Here is a 22,579-nt window from a genome sequence, read left to right on the forward strand (position 1 = left end):
TTAGTGAAGATGTTCAAAATGGACTGAATCGGATGCCATCAGACAGCCATAATGTTGTAATAAGAGCCGACAAAACACCTGCTGGAGAGCATGCAAGGAGGTTTAATTCATCGACAATAGATGAAGTGCCTATTGTCGTTGTTGGAGAGAATTTGCAATCAAGAGATATTGTACTTCATCGCCGGAACAATGAATTGACACGTGTATATGAAACGCATAGAGCTTATGATGCTTTACAATACCCATTAATTTTCTGGCAGGGAGAAGATGGGTACCATTTTAATATCAAAATGGTTAATCCAACAACAGGTAATTAGATTATACAAAATAAGATTTTTTATATGTTCACTATATAAATGTATTTTTTTATCATATGTACTTCCAGGTGCTGATACACACAAAAAAATCAGTGCCATGAATTATTATGCATACAGACTCATGATCCGTGGAGGTGAAGTAAATCACATTTTGATGTGTCAACGGCTCTTTCATCAGTATGCAGTGGACATGTACGTCAAAATTGAGACTGAAAGATTGACATAAATCCGTCTTAACCAACAGCAGCTTCGATCTGAAGAGTACATTCATCTTCGCGATGCAATCAATGCTGACGGCAATGTAAATAATGTAGGAAGAATGACAATTTTACCGGCCACTTACATCGGAAGCCCGCGCCACATGCACGAGTACGCTCAATATGCGATGTCTTATGTTCGAAAGTATGGCTGTCCAGACCTATTTATTACATTCACCTGTAACCCACAATGGATTGAAATAAAAAAAGAACTGCTACACAACCAAACACCACTTGATAGGCATGACTTCACAGCCAGAGTTTACAAGCAAAAATTAAAATCTTGAATGAATTTCATTACAAAGAATCGTGTGTATGGCCAAGTACGTTGTTGGATGTACTCTGTTGAGTGGCAAAAGCGTGGTTTGCCACACGCTCATATATTAGTCTGGTTTGTTGACAAAATAAGGCCAGAAAAAATTGATTCCATTATTTCAGCCGAAATTCCTGATGAAACGGTTGACCCAAAATTGCATACGATAGTAACTAAACACATGATACATGGACCTTGCGGAGTTTTCAACAACAGCTCACCCTGTATGATCGACGGCAAGTGCTCCAAACGGTACCCGAGAAACTTGCTTGCCGAAACCATCTCGGGAATCGATGGTCACCCATTGTATCGTCGGCGATCAGTTGAGGACGGTGGACGATCTGTAGATGTCAAGATAAAAGGACAAGATTTTCATGTAGACAATCGTTGGATTGTTGCCGCTCTCGCCCATATTGTCCAAAACTTTTGAAGCTCACATCAACGTGGAATTTTGTAACTCTGTGAAATACATAAAGTACATATGTAAATATGTTAACAAAGGTAGCGGCATGGCCATGTTCGCAGTAACAAACACAAATGATGAAGTGTCTCACTATCAAATGGGTCGCTATGTATGCAGCAATGAGGCTATTTGGCGCATACTTTCGTTTGCATTCATGAAAGACACTGTATTGCATTTGGCACTTCATTTAGAGAATGGACAACGAGTGTATTTCAACCCAAACAACGCTGTGGATAGAGCGGCACGTCCACCTGTGACCACATTGACAGGTTTCTTCTCAATTTGTGCAACTGATCAATTCGCTCGCACTTTGCTGTATGCCGATATGCCGCGCTACTACACATGGAACGCATCATCAAAGTCTTTTCAGCGTCGTAAACAAGGAACACCACTTGAAGGATATGAAAATGTATTTGCCACAGATGCTATAGGCCGTATATATACAGTACATCCTAATAAGTCAATTATTACGGTTGCTTGAAAACGATTCGCATTGGGATGATACGCTCAAGGATTCCGTGATATCTTCATCGCCGCATCAAATTCGCACACTGTGTGCGATTATAATATCGACATGTTTTCCCTCAAATCCGAATGATTTGTGGATGAAATATAGGGATGACATGTCTGAGGATGTGTTGCATCGCGTGCGTTGTGAAACTTTGAATCCTACATTGGAAATTACGGCAGGGATTTACAATGACACATTGATCATAATAGAAGATATGTGTTTGTTGATGGCAAACAAAGTATTGTCGTGTTTGGGCCTGACAGCACCCAATCGTGCTATGCAAGATGCATTAAACCATGAGTTGCAAAGAGAACTCCAGTACGATACTCAAGCTATGACCGAAGCAGTTCGCACAACTGTTCCGCAATTGAACGAAGAACAAAGGATTGCGTACGATCGTTTTACACAAGCTGTAAACAGTGGGTCTGGGGGGATTTACTTTCTTGATTCTCCTGGGGACGAACTGCACTTTCAGCCTTAAAATTACCATTAAACATGCATATAAACGAAACGCCAGTTTGCAACATTGCCTAAAATAGCGCTATGGCGAAGACTCTCCGAGTATGCAAATTGATAATTTGGGACGAATGCACAATGGCCACAAGAGGTCGCTGTAGGCACTAGATAGGACGTTAAAAGATTTACGTGATAACCAAAACATTTTTGGTGAAGCTATGATACTGTTGTCAGGTGATTTTCGTCAGACTCTTCCAGTAATTCCTCGATCGACTGTTGCTGACGAAATAAACGCATGTCTAAAATCATAAATTAACTACTAATATGCGAGTGTTTTTGCAACAAGATCAAACTGCGACTGTGTTTTCGAAGCAGTTGCTGGATATTGGCAATGGTAAGGTCGCAGTTGACAGTTCGACCGGATTAATGACTTTTCCCACAGATTTCTGTCACTTCACAGAATCGAAAAAGGAGCTTATTCAGCGTGTTTTTCCGGACATTAAACAACAATATAATAACCACGATTGGCTAAGTGAACGAGCAATATTGGTAGCAAAAAACAAAGATGTCGATGATCTCAATGCTACCATTCAGAATTTCCTTCCAGGAGAGTTGTTTACGTACAAATCAGTTGACACGGCCACAAACCAGGATGACGTAGTCAACTATCCTACAGAATTTTTAAATTCATTGGACTTGCCTAGACTACCACCATATAATTTGAAATTAAAAGTAGGGTCAGTTGTCATCATGCTGCGTAATATTAATCAACCTCGACTTTGCAATGGAACGAGATTGGTTGTGAAGAAACTCATGAATAACATCATCGAAGCTAAAATAATCAAAGGAAAATACAAAGGAGAGGATGCCTTAATCCCACGAATACCTATGATTCCAACGGATTTGCCATTTGATTTTAAGAGGTTGCAATTTCCCGTGCGTCTGGCGTTTGCGATGACCATAAATAAATCGCAAGGCCAATCGTTGCAAGTTTGCGGAAAAAACTTAGAGTTTCCCTGTTTCGCACATGGACAATTATACGTTGCGTGTTCGCATGTCGGAAAACCAACATCCTTATTTATTTACGCACCGCAAAAACAAACTAAAAATATTGTCTACCAGAATGCACTATATTAATTAACTGTATATGATCATAACTGTGTTGTATTTAATTTAAGCAAAGATTTGTTTATCATGTTCACAGTCCAGAAACAAGCACATCCAAGAAAATTTTAAATTTTCGTATATGAAGTGTATAAATATAAATAAATGACTTAATATGTATATATTATGTGCATTTGGATCCTTAATGTCAACGTGTATTAGTAACTCTTTATTTCCATCTACTTGGGAACCACTTGGCTCGCCAGGACATGATAATATGGTGGAAGTACTAGGCGACTCGGACAAATCTGATTCGATCAGAACTGTATGTCTTCGGCCGATAAATTTAATTTACAGAATGTCTCCTCAGATGATGAAGATGGCATTGTAGAAACGTGTTTTGGTTTAGATAGCAGCTTTTGCTTTAGTATATTATTTTGTACCTTTGCATTGTTCACGCGTATTATTCGTTCTACATTCTTACCACACTTGGTACAAAATCTGAAGGTAACAGCGATTATGTTGTAGCATTCGTCGCATCTTAATAATAATTTAATACAATCTGGACAGTTATTATTTTTTTTCTGCCGTTCCATCCACTTTTTACAAAACGGACAATGCATTTTAAGGAGTTGAGGGATATATAGCTTCACTATAACTATATGTATTATAGTTGTTTGAATTCTTTATTTTCTCGATGACAGATGTAGTTCTTCTTCTTTTCCTAACCATAGCCATCGTCAAAAAAAAAAAACGACAGATGTAGTTTGATAGTTATAGTGTAAATATTTGTCAGTATTCACTCAAAAAAAATTGTCTATGGTAAAATGTCACTTGAAATGTTAACGTCTCTTTGCTGTGCATCTATACTATAATTTTTTAATATTCGTAAAAATCTAAAAGCAGCAAATTTCAATAAAATTAAAAAAGTATTGTGTCGTGTGTTTGTGACTTACTAAATATGTCTCCAATAATTAGGCGGTGCGAAGTTCGCCGGGTCAGCTAGTATGTAAATAAAAATGAATTGTTGTTCGTTAGTCTGATTAAAACTCGAGAACGGCTGGGCCGATTAAGCTGATTTTGGTTTTAAAATGTTTGTCGTAGTTCAGGGTAGGACTAAACGGTAGGCAAATAAGGAAAAATTGCGAGTAAGATAGAGTAAGACGACAATTCCATTTTCCCATATAAAAGTTGACTCTAATATATAAAAATAAGCCGGGTTTTCCTTCCTGACGCTATAACTCCAGAACGCATGAACCCATTTCCACATTCGTTAGAAAGGTCTCGGGCTCCGTGAGCAATGAAAATTCAGGAAAAATTTCAACAGAAAAACGGGCAAATAGAAAAACAAAAACAAAATGTGTTGGTAAGCGCATAACTCAACAACGCCTGGACCAATTTGGCCAATTCTTTTTTCTAAATGTTCGTGGAGGTTCACGGATGGTTTTTACGGCAAGAAAATTTCGAATAATTGGCGGAAAACCCGTAAAAGCAGCCCTTTTCTTTTTCCCATACAAACGAATGAATGTTTGTTTGTTAGTAAGGCTAAGAGAACGGCTGCAGCAAGCTTGATGAAATTTGCAGAGGTTGTTCGTTGCGGATCGGGGAAGGTTTGGAAATAAAAATACCTTATGCTTGTCATGAGGAAAAGTCTGAAAATTGGAAAATTCCAAAAAGTAACATTTCTCCATACAATTTTTTTTTTCCAATTTTTGTTTGTTTTGTTTTTCAATATTTTGATTTGTCAAATATTTGAATCATTCAATTTCGGCCGCATGCTTTTTTATACCGGCTATTCAAAAGAAAAATTATTGAAAATTATTCAGTGAAAACTTTATGTTTCACGTAAAGTGATCAATTACAGAATGAAATTTCTTACGAAGCCACGAAGAGGTCGCGCTAATATCGGTCGGCGTTCTTTTTGCCATCAACGTATGGCAGCCCAAGACACATGAACGACTACTCCCAGGATGCGATGAAATACATGTGGAATTATGGAACGCGGTAAATCAGCAAGCGATCGTCACGATGTCACAGCACGACTTTTCAAACAACAGCAGCGATGTTTGATGGACTTTATCTTGAAACAACATATGGTACATATATGTGGTGCTGTTAGATGCTGGATGTATTCTGTTGAGAAGCAAAAAAAAAGTTAGCCGCACGCACACATTCTTCTTTGGATGGTGGATGGTGGTTACACCAGACCAAACTGATGATCTCATTTCTGCGGAAATTCCTGATGCAGAGAAAGGTACTGTATTATACCAAGTGGTGAAAACCAACATGGTTCATGGACCTTGCGGACACCACAATCCCACTTCGGGTTGTATGTCTGACAATATATGCACGACACACTATCCAAGTGCTTTTCTTTCGTGCTGTGAATGGTATGGTGTGTGCAAATTTTGGAGAAGTAAGACAGCAATTACAATTGCTGGAACATTTTAATCACTGGAATAAAAATGAAGTTCGCACACTTTTCGCTAAAAACATTTCGACAAATCAGCCTTCAAATCCGCGTCAATTATGGGATACGAACAAAAATGATATTGCCGAAGACATTTTACATCGTGGTTGGATATCACTTCCATCTGTCGTTTATCAATTCACGAAAGATGAACTCATCACGAATGTTCGGACATTGGCCAAATTATTGTAACTACGACTCCTTAAGTGCACGCGCAATGTTAGCTGCCAAAATACCGATGTTGTTGACTTAAACTGGAAGATTCAAAGTCAAATTCCGGGAGACTTGCGCTCATACAAATCGATCAATCGTCTTGACAATGAAGACGACGCCGTGAATTATCCAGTGGAATTTCTAAATTCTTTGGAGAGGCTTTATTATCCAACCGCATCATTTGCGTCTCAAAGTTGGATCTGTCGTTATTATGTTCCGCAATCTGCGCTATCAAATACAAGGGGGCAGAATGCTTGATTCTACGAATTCCTTTGAGTTCTAACGATTTGCCATTTCAATTCAAACGTATTCCGTTTCGAGTGAAAATTGCATTCGAGTGACAATCAAAAGGACACAAGGATAGTCGCATAGTGTGTGGCATAAATTTGGAAATGCTATGTTTTTCGCACGGTTAGATATACGTGGCGTGCTTACAAGTTGGAAAACCATCTTTTCTGTACATCGGAACAAAAACCAAAAAATGTTGTCAAAACACATAATTTCACGCAGGACAACGGCTGCGGGGTCAAAGAGCACTTCAATGAAACGGATAATTTGCGGACACGTATAACCCTTCGATTCAGTATTCACTTTGGATTCACTTTCATTTACTTAGAGAAGTTCAACTAAATAATACTTAATTTTTGTAATCGAAATGAATTCATTACTGTTGTGAAATGAAATATAATATTTCCTTTTCAAATATAAAACAAAAATTTTTTTTTGTTATCTTTTAAATTAGGGAAATTTCCTCCCCCTTGGAACCGCAGAACCTAAAAATTTCACTTGTTTGCTAGAAATATGTCACTCTTCTCACCAAATACACAATGGAAATCACAACAAGATACTATCATAAATTGCATTATATGACCTGTCTAAACTTATTTAACCCTTTTTTGGGCGACTCACAGCGGAAGTAATATATTCTGAATTGAGAAAGAGTCGAATTCTTGAGTACAGTATGAGACATATGTATATGCCCGCAGAGATATCGAATTAATTGGGCGTTCGATAGTCGCAAGCGGCATCGTTTCTATATGTTTTTCGAAGTTCGTGGTGTCACCTAGCGTCAGTTGACACCACGAACCACAAAAAACATATAGATATAATGCCGCTTGCGACTATCGAATGCCTAAAGATTCCATATCTCTGCGGGCATATATGTCTCATACTGTACAATTGGTACTATTGAGTATAAAAATACTCCCTCATGGTGACGTTTCATTTAAATCCGTTTATCTCGCCAAAAACGCCTCAACTTGACTGTCCAATAGAATCACGCTATGCCCAGCTGAGCGGAATCATCTATATAGTTACTATAAGTTGCCCAAGTTACCCATTTCATTTTCGTCAATTTCTGTGAAGATATACCTTATTCTGGAAAATAAAGTGCCCAATTTTGAATATCTAAAATTATAAGTATCGATGTTGTTTCGATTTTACTGTTAATTTTTGTGCGTGGTGAAGTTTCACTGACATTCAAACGAGTGTTTACATAAAAATTGAGGTTAGGTTTGTTTATTCAACAATAGTAGTAGCCAATTTTGCATATAGAACCCGGGTTTTAACTTGCCCCGTCCTCGGAACCCGACGATTCCCGACGATAACAGCTGGTCCGGAAGCGCCTGGAAATCAGGCACGGAAATTGTCCCGGCTCTGTCGGGAAATGTTCCCGATTTTTATTCACATTTTGTAAAAAAAAAAAAACAATATTTGGCCGAATTTCCTGCCACGACTCCGTGTTTCTCGCACAAACTCAACAACAGTATTTCAAAGTCAGTGAAAGTACGATTAATCGAAAACGTTGCCAGTGCCATACGAGAAGTCGACAAATTCTTCAAGAACTCATTTCCAAAACGTGTGACTGTATTAGCAAAGATACTTGGTGAAAAAAATGTCCAGTTGTGTGAAACAAGATGGGTACGATGGGGGATGGGCACGAAGTTACCGTTGATCATCGAAGCTCTGTCAAAAATCAGTGAGTGGAAGAACAGAGAAACAGCAGGCAAAGCAACAATTTTCATATCGGCTTTGTGCAAGTTCGAATTTATCGTCGGGCTCTTCTGTCTCAGCGACATTCCATCGCTCACCCATTCGCTCAGCGTAGTTCTTCAAAAGGAAGCAATTGATTTGGCGAAGGCATCAAAAATGATTGGGACGTTGTTTGCCACGTTGGAAAAAAAAGAGGGAAAAAGTTGATGAAATATTCCGATTGATTTATTCAGAAGCCAAGAAAATGGCGGAAAAACTCGATGTTGACGAAGCGAAACCGAGAACATGTGGTCGACAAACGAAACGCGAAAATTACGACGTGAAAACTTGCGAAGATTACTACAGGGTCTCTGTCTACATACCTCTGCTGGACACCATCACAGAAGATTTGGAAGCTCGTTTTTCACAAGAAGTTTTGGATGGTTACCAATTGAGTGTGTTGCTCCCAGAAAAAGCAAGTCTTTTAAAAGAAAGCCAAATCGTTGATCTCATCGGATGCTTGATAGAAAGATTCGTGAATCTTCTGGTGGATAAAAAAAACGTACAAAAATTGAAATTCAAAGGTGAATTAAGATACTGGCAATGTCACTGGAAACATTAAGAAAATGTGATGTCGACATATTCCCAACAATCCACACCTATGTATCTCCGAGTATTCTGTACACTTCCCGTAACAAACGCGAGCTCTGAACGTTCTTTCTCTTATCTTCGCCGCATCAAAACATGGCTTAGGACGACCATGCTTCAAGAAAGACTAGTTGGATTAGCGTTGCTTCATACGCATCATGACATCGAAATCCCCGCCGAAGTAGTCATTGAAAGATTCGCAAAACTTGGCAGTCATCGTTTTGTGTTATGAAATACGCAATATAAAAGAATTTTCGGTTTGAATTTTTAATAAAATGAGCCACTATGTAATGCATGCATATGGTTGACTTTTCGATTACAACCACTTTGTTTACCAAAAAATTGGAATTGATAATTTTTGTTTCATAATTTGTACTGTATTTCTCTCGCAAAAATAAGTTTGAAACCCAAATCGAAGGATAAATTCAATGATTGAAAACTCTTTATAAGATTTTACTTGTCGCACGTTAGGGAGTCGCCTTGTCCGAAACCTCCTTTGGTATACAAAGGCTCGGATAGATCATTCCTGATCCTGACGGAACTATTGGTATTACTCAACGTAAGTTTTCACAGCCGTATTAGCTTTGCGGGGATATCAAATTCAGGCATAGCGGTATAAAGGCAGCTTGCTTTCGTGCTGTCAATTATTGCTCTAAAATCGACAAAGTGGTGTGTGTCGATCCTCTTTTCACGGATCTTTTCCAAGATTTGGCACATGGTGAAAATCTGGTTCATAGTAGATTTTGCAGATCATCAGTTTGTTGGCGGTGGGCTGCAGTCTTTCACAAAATACGCTCGATAAGACCTTAAGGAGGCTTACCCCACAGTAGTAGGCGGGTCTGCCTTTATGTGGATTGGGCAGAGCATAATTAAATTCCAATTTTCGGGCATGCTTTCGTCCGACCATATTCTACAAAGAAGCTTGTATGCTTCTTATCAGTTTTTCGCCCCGTATTTGTTTATCATCGGTTGGAGGATCGGGTTCACTCTCGCCAGGTGCTATGCTTTCACTGCCATTCAGCAGGCTGGAGAAGTGTTTTCTCAAAAATTTCAGTACTTTGTAGACATCTGTCACTAGATCACCTCTGGGGTTTCTCTTTGTAGGATTGATGTTCATCCACCGAATTTGAGCTTTTTTCTATGGCCGTTATAGTAAATGCCACAAGGGTATACTTGTCTCCCTTAATACGTTGGTAGTAGTCGCCATCGAAAGAAAAGACGCTAGGATTTTGAGTCCTGTTCAATGGTGGTGTTTATTTTATGTGGCGGGATCCAAACTAAGCGCACAACCATGGGGCGGCATGATTCGGTTGTACATGGTCTAAGACTTAAAGTTGCCGTTTCTGGGCACTCCCAAATGAATATCGCTCAGAGAATTTTCCTCGCTTGCATGAACTTCTACACATGGCTCCATACTCCATATTCATATCAACATACGTATGTTGCAGTGTGAAAGTTGGAAAAATCGGGCTGCAACCACACCTACTTTCTATATAACACAATTTTAAATTCCATTTGGTTATTTCGCTTTCCAATATTCCAATCAAGAAGCAATTACTATAGCGAGTTAAAACTTTGCATGAAAAGTGCCTATGAAGTATGCCATTTTATGTGCAAAAATTGCCGTAATCGAATCAAAAATGCTCATGCCCCTGGGTACTAAATATGTGAACCCCAGCATCAAAATATTTAGATATCGGTTAATGTGTGAGATATATAATTGAAATTCAGAGAGAATATTTTCCTGATAATGATACATCACTGTGTCAAAGAGGGCTTAAATTGAGTCAATACTACCCTTATACCTAATACACAGATTTTCGAACTTCTGGGATACTTCAACTACATACATATATCGGCCAATATTTCAGATATCTCAAAAAAATATAACTAACATCACAATTTTCGAACATCCGGCTGACTTTGCTCCATGTGATTGGCGATCTACCTTTATGAAACCCTGTGAGCATTTTAATAGTCTGTAGCATGTTAATTGCGTGCAGTATCGGCAAAAATTAACAAAATCGACTTCACCTAACTCTCATGTAAATTAAAAACTCCGTTTAGTTCTCGTGGGCAACTACGGGCAACTGCCTCGTTTTCTTTATTACATTTTCTTAAATACAATATTTTGCTTAAGCCTAGATACAAATATTAATCTTACATTCTAGGAAGTATATCTACAATCCACTTGAGATAGGACATATGTAGGACATATGTTACAAGTGGGAAGATTCATCTTACAATCTATGAGTTACATTTTTGGACCACCTAAGGCGGACAGTATTAGGAAAGTACCATATGGGTTACATATTTATAACAGAAATACAATATGTTCATGTAATATGAACTGGTGGTATTAACTCCCCCACCACTAAAATGAAGCGTCCCGATTCAAAGAGGAATAGTGCTTGATTCTTTCCATCATTTGATCTATAGGTTGGGCTTGATCTTGCATTGGAATTTGTTCAATGTTAATTTTAACCTGTGTGCTTTTATTCTTTTTGTATTTACAGATTATTAGTATTACTATTATAAGGCTGACAATTGTTATCAGACTGTAATTTATCATTTTACTTTTTTTTGCTTCATGCCTGAGTTCTGTTATTTCCTGAATATTTTTAATGTTTTGAAAATGTATTTCTTCCATACTTAAATTCTTTGTGATTGTAATATTAATAACCTTAACTGGATTTGGTAATAATTTCATTGTGAGAGGCTTACGATGTCTATAGACTAAGTTATCAATTTGAACATTACAATTTTCAAATCGTATTAAATAATTACCGTTAATAGTAAAGTTGTTAGAATTACAGTTGTGATAAATGGTTTTATTGTTTGCATTGATTACGTAAATATGGTTTGTATCCATTTCTATTACTTTTGATTGGTTATTATACTTATATTTACAATTCATCTTAATTTGACTCCTAAATAAATATTCGATGCAATCGTCTTTGTATTCTTCTAATTCTTTTTTTATGGAAGTCTTTTTATATGTGATATCATTTAGACATAAAATTTCCTTTTCTTGTATATTTAATTCTGCTTGATTTATATTCGGTATAGGTTGAATGTATATTGATTGATATGTCTCTTTAGTAAAACTAGGAATCTTTACTAAAATCACAATATTTTCGTTTTGAATGACAATTACAATTTTGATCTTACCCAATTTTTCAAAAGTTATATTCAATTTTAAACTACCGGCATCTGAAATAAAATCTCTACTTAAGAGGTTATTTTGGCTCGTCATTATGATCTCTTTTATTCTTACGATATTAGTCTCAATATACATTAAATTCCCCAACAGTTTGTTTGTCCACCGTTCCTTTGCTATTTTATTTAATTCTGAGCTAACTGCGTTTATATTCTGAAATAATTTCCTGTAGTGATTGTTAGTATTATCGCTAATAGCTTTAATTTGGTAGTTAAATTTTTTATTAATGTTTTTCTGAACATTGATTTGTTCGATTGCATTGTGGGCATTGATTGTATTTATTTCTAAAGTCTTCGTCGTCCATGACGCCATAAATATATTTAAGACCTGTCCCTATAATATTAACTAATCCCCTTTTCTCAATTCTATGATGTGGGGTGAGTGTATATATCTGAGTTCTAATATGCTTAATTTTAGCCATTACAAGCGGATTTGGTTCTTTTTCTTTGAGTGCCATTTCCTCTAAATTGTCAACTATTTCTTTGTACATTGTTGTATTAATAAGATATGTAATTCTGTCGTATCTTTCAACCAACTTTACTTTTTCTAGGTTCAGAAGGGAATATCCATTCCCGTGATTGAGATCCATGATTTCGATTTGAGCTGTGATGAATGGCATTGCCGTATAAAGTATGATGATGTATAACATTGCGAACCTAAAGAATTTTAAGATTTAATATTATCTTTATGTATTATTCTGTTTCTGTTTTGTATTTTAATTGTATTTCCTAAATCTTCTAATACTACTTGTCTTTTGTACTTGGGGTTCAATTTATTTCTTTCCCCATAAATTTTTTCATAAATAATATCTCCTTTCTGATAACTTTTCTGAAGTATTTTCTTGTTATGATGCTCTAGCATTTTCTCACGAGCATTTTGCAACACATTTTTCATATTATCGTGAGGCTCTTTATTAAACAAAATGTTGCAAGGTTGTTTACCTGTTACAGAATGAATTGTTTTATTATACTGTTGAACTGCTCTCATAATTGATTCAAAATTACTAATTAAGCTGTGTTCTTGTTTCAAACATCTGGAGATTTCAATCAGTGTTGAATGAACTCTTTCTATTTGGCCATTACTTGTACTGTGGCGTGGTGTACAATAATAAATTTGCACATTAATCCTTTCCATTAAAGACTTGAACTGTATCGTACTTAAGCCTGGTTCATTATCAATAACTATACTTTTAACATTTGGAAATGTTTGTAACAGTTCCAAAACTTTTTGTTCTAAATTTGAATTGTCTTCTATATATTTTACGATTAGAAATTTGGAATATGAATCTATACATGTAAGAAATTTAAGCTTTTGTGCGAAAAAAATATCTATATGGAGCTGTTCTCCCTCTTTGTTTGGTATTGGTGCTTCCCCTATTGGAATTAGTTTCGGATGTCTTTCATATTTATTACTATTACATATGCTACAATTTTTTGCGTACTGTTTAAATTGTTTTATCATTAAAGGCCAATAATATTGCTGCCTAATTTGTGCCAAATTTTCCCTATAATTTCTATGTGCTCTATTATGTGTTTGCTCGATTATCGATCGCTGATCTTCTTTATTGCATATATCATTAGGGAATAGTTTAGTATATAGAAATTTTATCGTGGGAAATGTCTCCTTCAAAATGTTTTTTATTGCATATAGCACTTCAGGTGTGCAAAATATTCCTGTAACTACTTTTGGATTCATATATTCTTTTAAAATACCAATTATATTTTCTGGTCTGTCATATTCAATTAAAAAACGTTTAAGACATATTCTTGCTCCATTATCGATTACTATCTGCTGCTTAAAATGATTCAAAGGTTTTTTTGTTTCATGAATTTGGTACTCATCGCTACTTTCTGCGGAATGTTGGGTTTCTATTAGTGAATCACTTGAGTCACTCGACTCACATGAACTTGTTAAATTATTTAATACTTGTCTTGATAATGCGTCAGCAACTACATTTGTTGTTCCCGGTTTATAAATAATTTTTGGAGAAAACTCCTCAATAAAAGCTCGCCATCTTTTCAGTTTAACATTTGGATTTTTTTCGGACATTGCAAATGCTAATGGTTGATGATCCGTATGAATTTCTAAATTTTTTACTGCATAAAGATAATGGCGTAATGTCTTTAATGCCCAAACTATGGCGAATAATTATTTTTCGTTTGTTGCGTAATTTTGTTCGGTGGTGTTTAATGTCTTTGAAATAAATGTTATTGGTCTTCCTTCTTGGGATAATACTGCACCTACAGCAACATTAGATGCGTCAGTAGTTAAAATTAATTTTTTCTCAAAGTTTGGTTGAGCTAATTCAACTTGTTCTTGTAACGCTCTTTTTAAGGTTTCACAAGCAACAATTCCTTCTTGATCAAGATTAATAATTGTTTTTTTGGACATATACTGAGATATTTTACCATTTTCTCCCTTTAAGTGTTTTGTTAGTGGTTTAGCTATTGTTGCATAATTTCCTATAAATTTTCTATAGTATCCCGTTAATCCTAAAAATCCTCTAAGTTGTCGTAACGTCTTGGGATATGGGTAATTTTTTATTGTCTCTACTTTTTTGGGATCAGTTTTTATAACTTTATGGGATACAACGTATCCTAAAAATTCCACCTCGGTTTCTATAAATTTAGATTTTTCTATAGATATTTTCATATGGGCTTCTTCGAGGGTTTGTACTATATATTTCAAATGAGATATATGTTCCTTTAGAGTTTTTGAATATACTATTATGTCGTCAACATATACGTGACAAAATTTTCCTATAAATTCATGTAAAATATTATTCATTGCTCTCTGAAATATACTTGGAGCATTTTTAAGTCCAAATGGCATTCTAAGGTATTCATATTTTCCGTTATTTACAGAAAATGCTGTTTTTTCTATATCGTTTTCTTCCATCAATATCTGATGAAATCCAGACTCTAAATCTATTGTGGAAAAGTATTTTGATTCTCCCAAATTAAAAAGTATCACCTCGGGATTAGGCATTGGGTACCTGTCGGATACTGTTTTTTCATTAATTTTTTTAAAGTCGATGACCAGTCTTAATTTCGGACTACCATCTTCATTTATTCCTTTTTTTGGAACGACCCAAACGGGAGAATTATATGGGCTTTTACTATGTCGTATAATCCCTTTTGCGAGTAAACTTTCGATTTCCTTATTAACAAAATTATTTGCAGATATAGAATAAGGATATTGTTTGGACCATATAGGTTTGTCATCCTCAGTTCTAATTTCTGCTTTAATATCTGTTCTAAAAGGTAAATCCATGTTAACATTTTGATGAGCTTTATTTATTATTTCAATAACATCCTCTCTTAGCAATGAAATGTTGATATCTTTCGTTTCATTATTATTACATTTGTACGTATCAGCAACTTCGTTAGAATGTTCAACATTATTTATTTTTAAAATGTTGTGAGCATTTGCTTCATTAATTTTCCTATCCTTAGTATCATTTTTGCTAATATTATTACTGACGGGTGCCTCAGGACTTTTTTGTCCCAAGGGGTTTAGTATAATTAAATCATTGAGAAAATTTATTTTCTCTGTTTTATTATTCCCATAAATCAATTTTCTATTCGGAATATCAATTGTCGCTCCGATTTTATTTAGGAAATTCCAATTAAAAGATCGCTCTCTAAATTGTTAATTTCATAAAAACGTTCCTGTATACCAAACAGATTGATATTATGAAAATATTTTATTATGGTCGAACCATGAATGGTTCTAACCTTCTTCTTAATTGCTAAAATGCTTTTATTATTATAAATTCCGGCTCGTATATATGAGCTGGTTGCCCCCGTATCTATGAGAATTCTAAAGATTTGCCCAGTTTTTTTTTATCGGTTTTAATAACATACGGCAAATCGGAGTTTACCCTAAAAAATGGTTCTCACCAATATTATTAATTCGTTGAATTTTTGGTTGAGGTTGTGTGCTTATTTGTGCACTTTCAATGGACCTTTTTGGTATATTTGTTAGCTGATAATTTGTCTGCCAATTATATCTGTTACTCCTCACGTGTGGTTGATTTCTTTGATTGGGTTTATTTGTTAATTGGATTGATTGATCCACTTCCATAGGTTCTGGGTGATTGGCATACATTTGGTATGAATTATTATTTGTTTGGGGGTACCTTAAGTTATTCTGAAAATTCGAATATCTTCGGTTAGCTTGAGGCTGGTTTCGTGAACCAATTTCATGATTGTTTTTAGTAAATTGCAAAGCAAATTGCGATCGTATTTGATTTGAATGAAGTTCTTGTGCTTTAGCAAGAGCATTTGGCAAATCGGTAGGTGTTAATGTAAATAATATTTGGTTCAGAGGGTAATTTAAACCAGTTATAAAAGTTCTTAACGCGGTTTCTCGATTCTTGATATTTAATTGTTTTGTAATATCGGAATTGGTGCCGTGCGTCATTATAGTTTTATTTATTAGTAATGTCAATTTCTGATTAACTTCATTATAATAATCAATTAAGGATGTCGATCCTTGTCTCATAACGCTCATTTCTTGATCAATTACGTGAATTGGTCGTCTGTCGGCGTAAGCAAAATCTAATCTTGCAAATATTGCTTCTAAATTCAAAACTGTGCCATGATTAGTTAACATATCATTGGCATTACCTACAATCTTATTTCGGAGGGTAGTTAATGCTCCAAAATACCTTCTACTACCTTCAATATATAGGCTCATCGAATTCTTTGCAGCTTCTCTCCAGCTGACATAAGATTTACCGGAAAATTCTGGCAAAGACTTTATTATGTCTAAATTTTCGTCACATGTTATGGAATCGTTAATTCTTTGAGTTTCATACTCAGTTACATGTGACGCATCTGTTAGAATTTTAATTCTATTACTCAACTGAGCTATCTCAGTTCTTAAGTTTGCGGTTTGTGTAGATATTAATCTAGCTATATCGTCTACAGTAAAATTATTCACTGCCATTTTGAAAAATTATAAAATTATCTTGATCTCTTAAAAATTCTTTATTCCTATCGCCTATTTTTTATAATCGTTATTTTTACACCTAATTCTGTTTTTACACGATAGAATGGTTCCCGAGAAATTCGTGTAAAAAAAAATCGTGTAAAAAAGATACTGGCCAAGTACAAAAATAATAGATTGGTTCTAGACCTCAAAAAATAAGTTAAAATTAGACTAAATAATATAAAAAAAATATTGTTGTAGTTATTTTAAGAATTCATTTTCGTTTTAATTTATTAAATAAACTAAATTATAATAAAATAAATTAAAATTTAGATTTCATAAAAAAAATAATATCAGAAATTCATTGCCAAAAAACTTAAATAACATAAAGTACAACCATAAGAAAAATTTAAACATTAAACAATTTTATTTATTGTCACTGTCTGATAATAAACGTAAACGTTTGCGAAAGACTACAATATCACTGCCATCACTGGAGTGATTTTGTTGATCATTATCATTTCTAGCCGACTGTGTTGGGACATCAGTAGATTTTTGAACGAAATCAGTTATCTTAGATTGAGTTTTATTTCGCGTTAACCCATTATAAACTTCCCTGTAAGATGCCATTAATGATTTCAGTTCACGTTGAAATTTGGCAGCTCGTTCCTCGTCATGATCATGTTGTTCAAAATGACTACCTAATTTTGTAGCGAGATCAAGACCTTCTTTAATTAGAGATGCTTTCAAAATTGGACGATCTCTTTCGTCACTGTCACTATGTTCTTTATCATAACGAGTCTCAAGGGTGAATTCGATAATTTCATTTTCGCTCAAGCTTTCATCTACCAACAATTCTTCTACATCTGCTAACGATAGGTCATCGAATCCATCCCCACCGATTGCATTGGCCATTGTTATTATATCAGCAAGTTCAGCGTTATTATCGATAACAGGATCTTTGCATTTTACGCATTCTGGCCAAATATTTTTCCAACACGAGTTCAAAGTTGATGGCTTTAATAAATCTAACGCGATCTTGACTTGATTAATGCAGTCCATTATAGAAAATTTTTTCCATTCATCTATGACTGATGATTCCTCATAATTATCAAGTTTTTCTACAACATAATGAAATGAACTTCTTATGTAATACGTTTTAAACGTAGCAATTATCCCCTGGTCTAGTGGCTGTATAAGGGAAGTGGTATTAGGCGGCAAAAAACAAAATTGTACGTTTGGGTGCTCCAAAACTGGATGGCCTGGTGCATTGTCTAGAATCAAGAGAACTTTAAATTCGAGACATTTTTCTTTCATGTAGCGCCTAACTTCTGGGATGAAGTGCTTCTGAAACCACTCTGTGAAAATTGCACTGGTTACCCAAGCCTTTTTGTTCGCCATCCAGTGTACAGGCAATTTATTGAAATCTACACTTTTCATGGAACGTGGTCTTAAGGCACGATGTACTAGGAGTGGCTTAAGAATACGTTCTCCTGAAGCATTGGAACAAAACAACAACGTAATACGGTCCTTTGCTACTTTAAAACCACCGGCTGTTTTCTGCGATTTTGCTACATAAGTTCTTCTAGGCATTCTCTTCCAAAAAAGGCCGCTTTCATCTAAATTCCAAACTTGGTCTGGAGTATATTCTCCATCTTCAATAATTTTTTTAGTTTTTCGGGAAATTCTTTAGCAGCCAATTCATCAGCGGATGCAGTTTCTCCCTTAATTTTTATATTGTGGAGAGCGTGTCTTTTTAAAAAACCAGTCATCCAACCAGTACTTGCGGAAAATGCATGTTGTTTTGACTGAGATGATGTATCTGGATCAATTTCCTGGATACGTTTATAGATTCTTAATGCTGTCTGCTTGATAGCAAGTCCGTCTACTGGTATTCTCTTTTGGGATTTGTCTTCTATCCAGATTACCAAAGCTTTTTCCATTTTCTCTTTAACAACATCCCTTACATACGATGATGACTTTGCACTTAATTTTGTTCCAGAACATACTGATGCTCTAATTGCCGTTTCATTTTTTTTAATTGTTCTTACAGTAGCTTCATGGATTCCGAAATTATTTCCCACAACCGTTGCGCCTTGTCCCGTTGCAAGTTGATCTAAAATTTTGATTTTGGTATCTAAGCTGATCGCTTTCCTCATTTTTAATGCAGGAGAATTATGTAACATGGGTATGGCTACCAAAATATATTTTATTAATCAAAAATGCAATATTTTTTATTTTACTTAGCACTTGTTAAAAATCAGCAAAAACTAACGATCTTTCAATTATAATTGTCAAATAGGAACTAAATTGTGTGTACAATACATTATGTACGTTTTTACTTTTTCAATAATTCCGGGAATCCCGCATTTCCAGAAATTACACAGAAATTAAACAGAAATTACGCATACATAGACATAACTCAGAATACACACCAGAATTATTTTAAGTAGAAAAAAATTCATTGAAAAAAAACGTGTTAAATCCAATAATTCATGTAAAAAAAGTAATTTTGTTTTTTTTTATTCGTGTTATTTCAAATTATGTCGTGTAAAAATAGAAATATTTTTTCGTATTTACTCGTGTTATTTCAAATTCGTGTAAAAATAATTCGTGTAAAAACAGAATTAGGTGTATATGTATTTGTGAGTTTCATGAAGCAAATTAATACTCACAATACACAATTTTTTTACTTAATTTAATTAATAAATACATATGTATAAGCCTTACTTACAACTAATTTTATGTTGCTGCTTCTACTGCTGCTGTTGTTACTGTTGCTATTTCTGCTGTTGCTGCTGTTACTACTGTTGCGGCTATTGTTGACTTTGCTGCTGCTGTTGCTTTTTAAGTCGAATTTTGGCGGTTGGTTGTGCAATGGTCGTCGTTGGCGGCCGTGTGCGAGGTTTAAATGAAATCAGTTTTTTGGTGTAATTTCTGATTTACAGAATTTTTTTATTTATTTGTTTTTATGTGGATAGTTTATAGATCCACGCACTTTCTTCTATTTGTTTGAAATTTTCAAAAACTTTCACTTTCAGTTTTTGGTTTTTCAATTCACATTTTAAAATCACTTTATTTGTGAAACTGTTGTAGTTTTTTGTTTCTCAATTTTACTTATTTTTTCAATTGTTGTAACGCGTACGTTAGCTTGTTTTTCGCTCGTAATCCGTATAGACGTGGCGCGTTCGATAGGCAGTTGGCAAACACTCGAATTTTTTTTCAATTGTGGTGCTGAGATTTTTTCTTATGTCTCTTAGCGATTTTTATTTTGCCGTTAATTGCTTAGCGCGTTTCTAGTTGCTACCGTACGCTTTGAGTAACACACTAGTACTTTTGTATTTCTTTTCTCGCGAGTTCGCGATACTTGTTTGCGTTTTGTTTGTTTTTTTTTTTTTTTGGTTTTGGTCCAACAGGAGTTTTACGATTCTCCTGGCAGGATCGCCAATTAAAAACTCCGTTTAGTTCTCGTGGGCAACTACGGGCAACTGCCTCGTTTTCTTTATTACATTTTCTTAAATACAATATTTTGCTTAAGCCTAGATACAAATATTAATCTTACATTCTAGGAAGTATATCTACAATCCACTTGAGATAGGACATATGTAGGACATATGTTACAAGTGGGAAGATTCATCTTACAATCTATGAGTTACATTTTTGGACCACCTAAGGCGGACAGTATTAGGAAAGTACCATATGGGTTACATATTTATACCAGAAATACAATATGTTCATGTAATATGAACTGGTGGTATTAACTTGTACTACTTATAATGGCTTTCGTTATTCTAACAAGTTTATACCGAATATGTCAGTCAGTGAGTATTATTTTTATATTATTGGTTTAAAATATGTTCTCGGGTACGCCATGTCCAAATTAATGCAATATCTGCCACCAATATATGCCACAAAATGGTTTCCGTCTTTTCACCTGTATTTAAAAAGTTCAGATTGGTAAAAATGTCTGATAATGTAATGAAACTAAATGAACAAGTTTTCTTACAAATTATGTGGTTTAGCGATGAATTAGAATGTGATTAGTCTATACCTTGGTCTCAACCTCATATCCCTAATATAATGAATTCTGGTACTCTGGTTGTTTTCCATATTCTTCTAAACACTTTGAGATCGAGTCATTACTTTTTCGATAGCCTATGTAATCGTCTTATATTATTGATAACTTTTAATACTTAATCTACTTGTTTTCATTTTTCCTTGTCATTAAACAGTATTTTAATTCCGAATTGAGTATACGTGTGTCAGTATGAAATTACTGGTATAACCTCTACTTGCTGCGTAAAACCACACAATCTAACATTAGTTTTTTCTGTTACAGTTAACTGGTATTTAGTGAAAGAACCACCTCCAGAAATGATTTAAACTTTGTTTTTACTGGAATACACCAGCTTACAGTGTACAGCTGCTGGCGGCCTCAACACCCGCGCAGCAAAGCAAATGGGTCCGGCAGTGAACAAGGGCAAGACGAAATATCTCCTGTCATCAAGCAAACAGTCGTCGCACTCGCGACTTGGCTCTCACGTCACTGTTGACAGTCATAACTTTGAAGTTGTAGATAGTTTCGTATATTTGGGAACCAGTGTAAACACCACCAACAATGTTAGCCTGGAAATCCAACGCAGGATAACTCTTGCCAACAGGTGCTACTTCGGACTGAGTAGACAATTGAGAAGTAAAGTCCTCTCTCGACGAACAAAAACCAAACTCTATAAGTCACTCATAATTCCCGTCCTGCTATATGGGGCAGAGCCTTGGACGATGACAACAACTGATGAGTTGACTTACGAGTTTTCGAGAGAAAAGTTCTGCGAAAGATTTACGGTTCTTTGCGAGTTGGCCATGGTGAATATCGCATTCGGAACGATGAGCTGTATGAGGTATATGATGACATTGACATAGTTCAGCGAATTAACAGACAGCGGCTACGATGGCTAGGTCATGTTGTCCGAATGGACGAAAACACTTCAGCTCTGAAAGTATTCGACGCAGTACCCGCCGGGGTAAGCAGAGAAAGAGAAAGACCTCCACTCCGTTGAAAGGACCAGGTTGAGAAGGACCTGGCTACGCTTGGAATATCCAATTGGCGCCACGTAGCGAAAAGAAGAAACGACTGGCGCGCTGTTGTTAACTCGGCTATAATCGCGTAAGCGGTGTCTACGCCAATTAAGAAGAAGAAGAAGAAGACCAGCATACGCGGTTATAGAAAAATTAACAACGGCGCGCCATTCGTTTCTTCTTTTCGCTGTTTGGCGCCAATACGCCAGGTCCTGATTCTGATCTCTCTGAAGTGGAGGTCTTACTTTTTCTTTGCTTCCACTGGCGGGTACTGAATCGAGAACCTTCAAAACTGAAGTGTTCTTTTACATCCGGACAACATGAGCTAATCATTGCAGCCGTTGTCTCTTGATTCGCTGAACTACCATATGTCAAAGTCGCCGTATATCTCGTACAGCTTGTCGTTCCACCGACTCTGGTACCCGCCGTTGCCAATGCGCAAGAGACCATAAATCTTCCGCATCACCTATCTCTCGAACACTCCTAAGGCCGACTTATCAGATGATATACTTGTCCAAGCCTTCGCAACATATAGCAAGAAGGGAATGATGAGTGACTTGTAGAGTTTTTAAAGGTTTGCTAGTTACAATGCGTCAATTCACGTCAAGTGTTATACGAAATTTTC

At 35.6% G+C, this 22,579-nt stretch overlaps 1 protein-coding gene across 1 annotated transcript; it reads right to left on the bottom strand.

Moving 5' to 3' along the window:
• Positions 1-17,238: 17,238 nt before the first annotated feature.
• On the bottom strand, positions 17,239-18,541 carry LOC126764872 (tigger transposable element-derived protein 1-like). The gene has a single exon (XM_050482512.1). The coding sequence runs from the start codon at positions 18,469-18,471 to the stop codon at positions 17,305-17,307; it is 1,167 nt and encodes a 388-aa protein (XP_050338469.1). The 5' UTR covers positions 18,472-18,541; the 3' UTR covers positions 17,239-17,304.
• Between the last annotated feature and the right edge of the window lie 4,038 nt (positions 18,542-22,579).

The sequence above is a fragment of the Bactrocera neohumeralis genome, unplaced genomic scaffold, assembly GCF_024586455.1.
Source record: "Bactrocera neohumeralis isolate Rockhampton unplaced genomic scaffold, APGP_CSIRO_Bneo_wtdbg2-racon-allhic-juicebox.fasta_v2 cluster10, whole genome shotgun sequence".
NCBI classification, from domain to species: Eukaryota; Metazoa; Arthropoda; class Insecta; order Diptera; family Tephritidae; genus Bactrocera; species Bactrocera neohumeralis.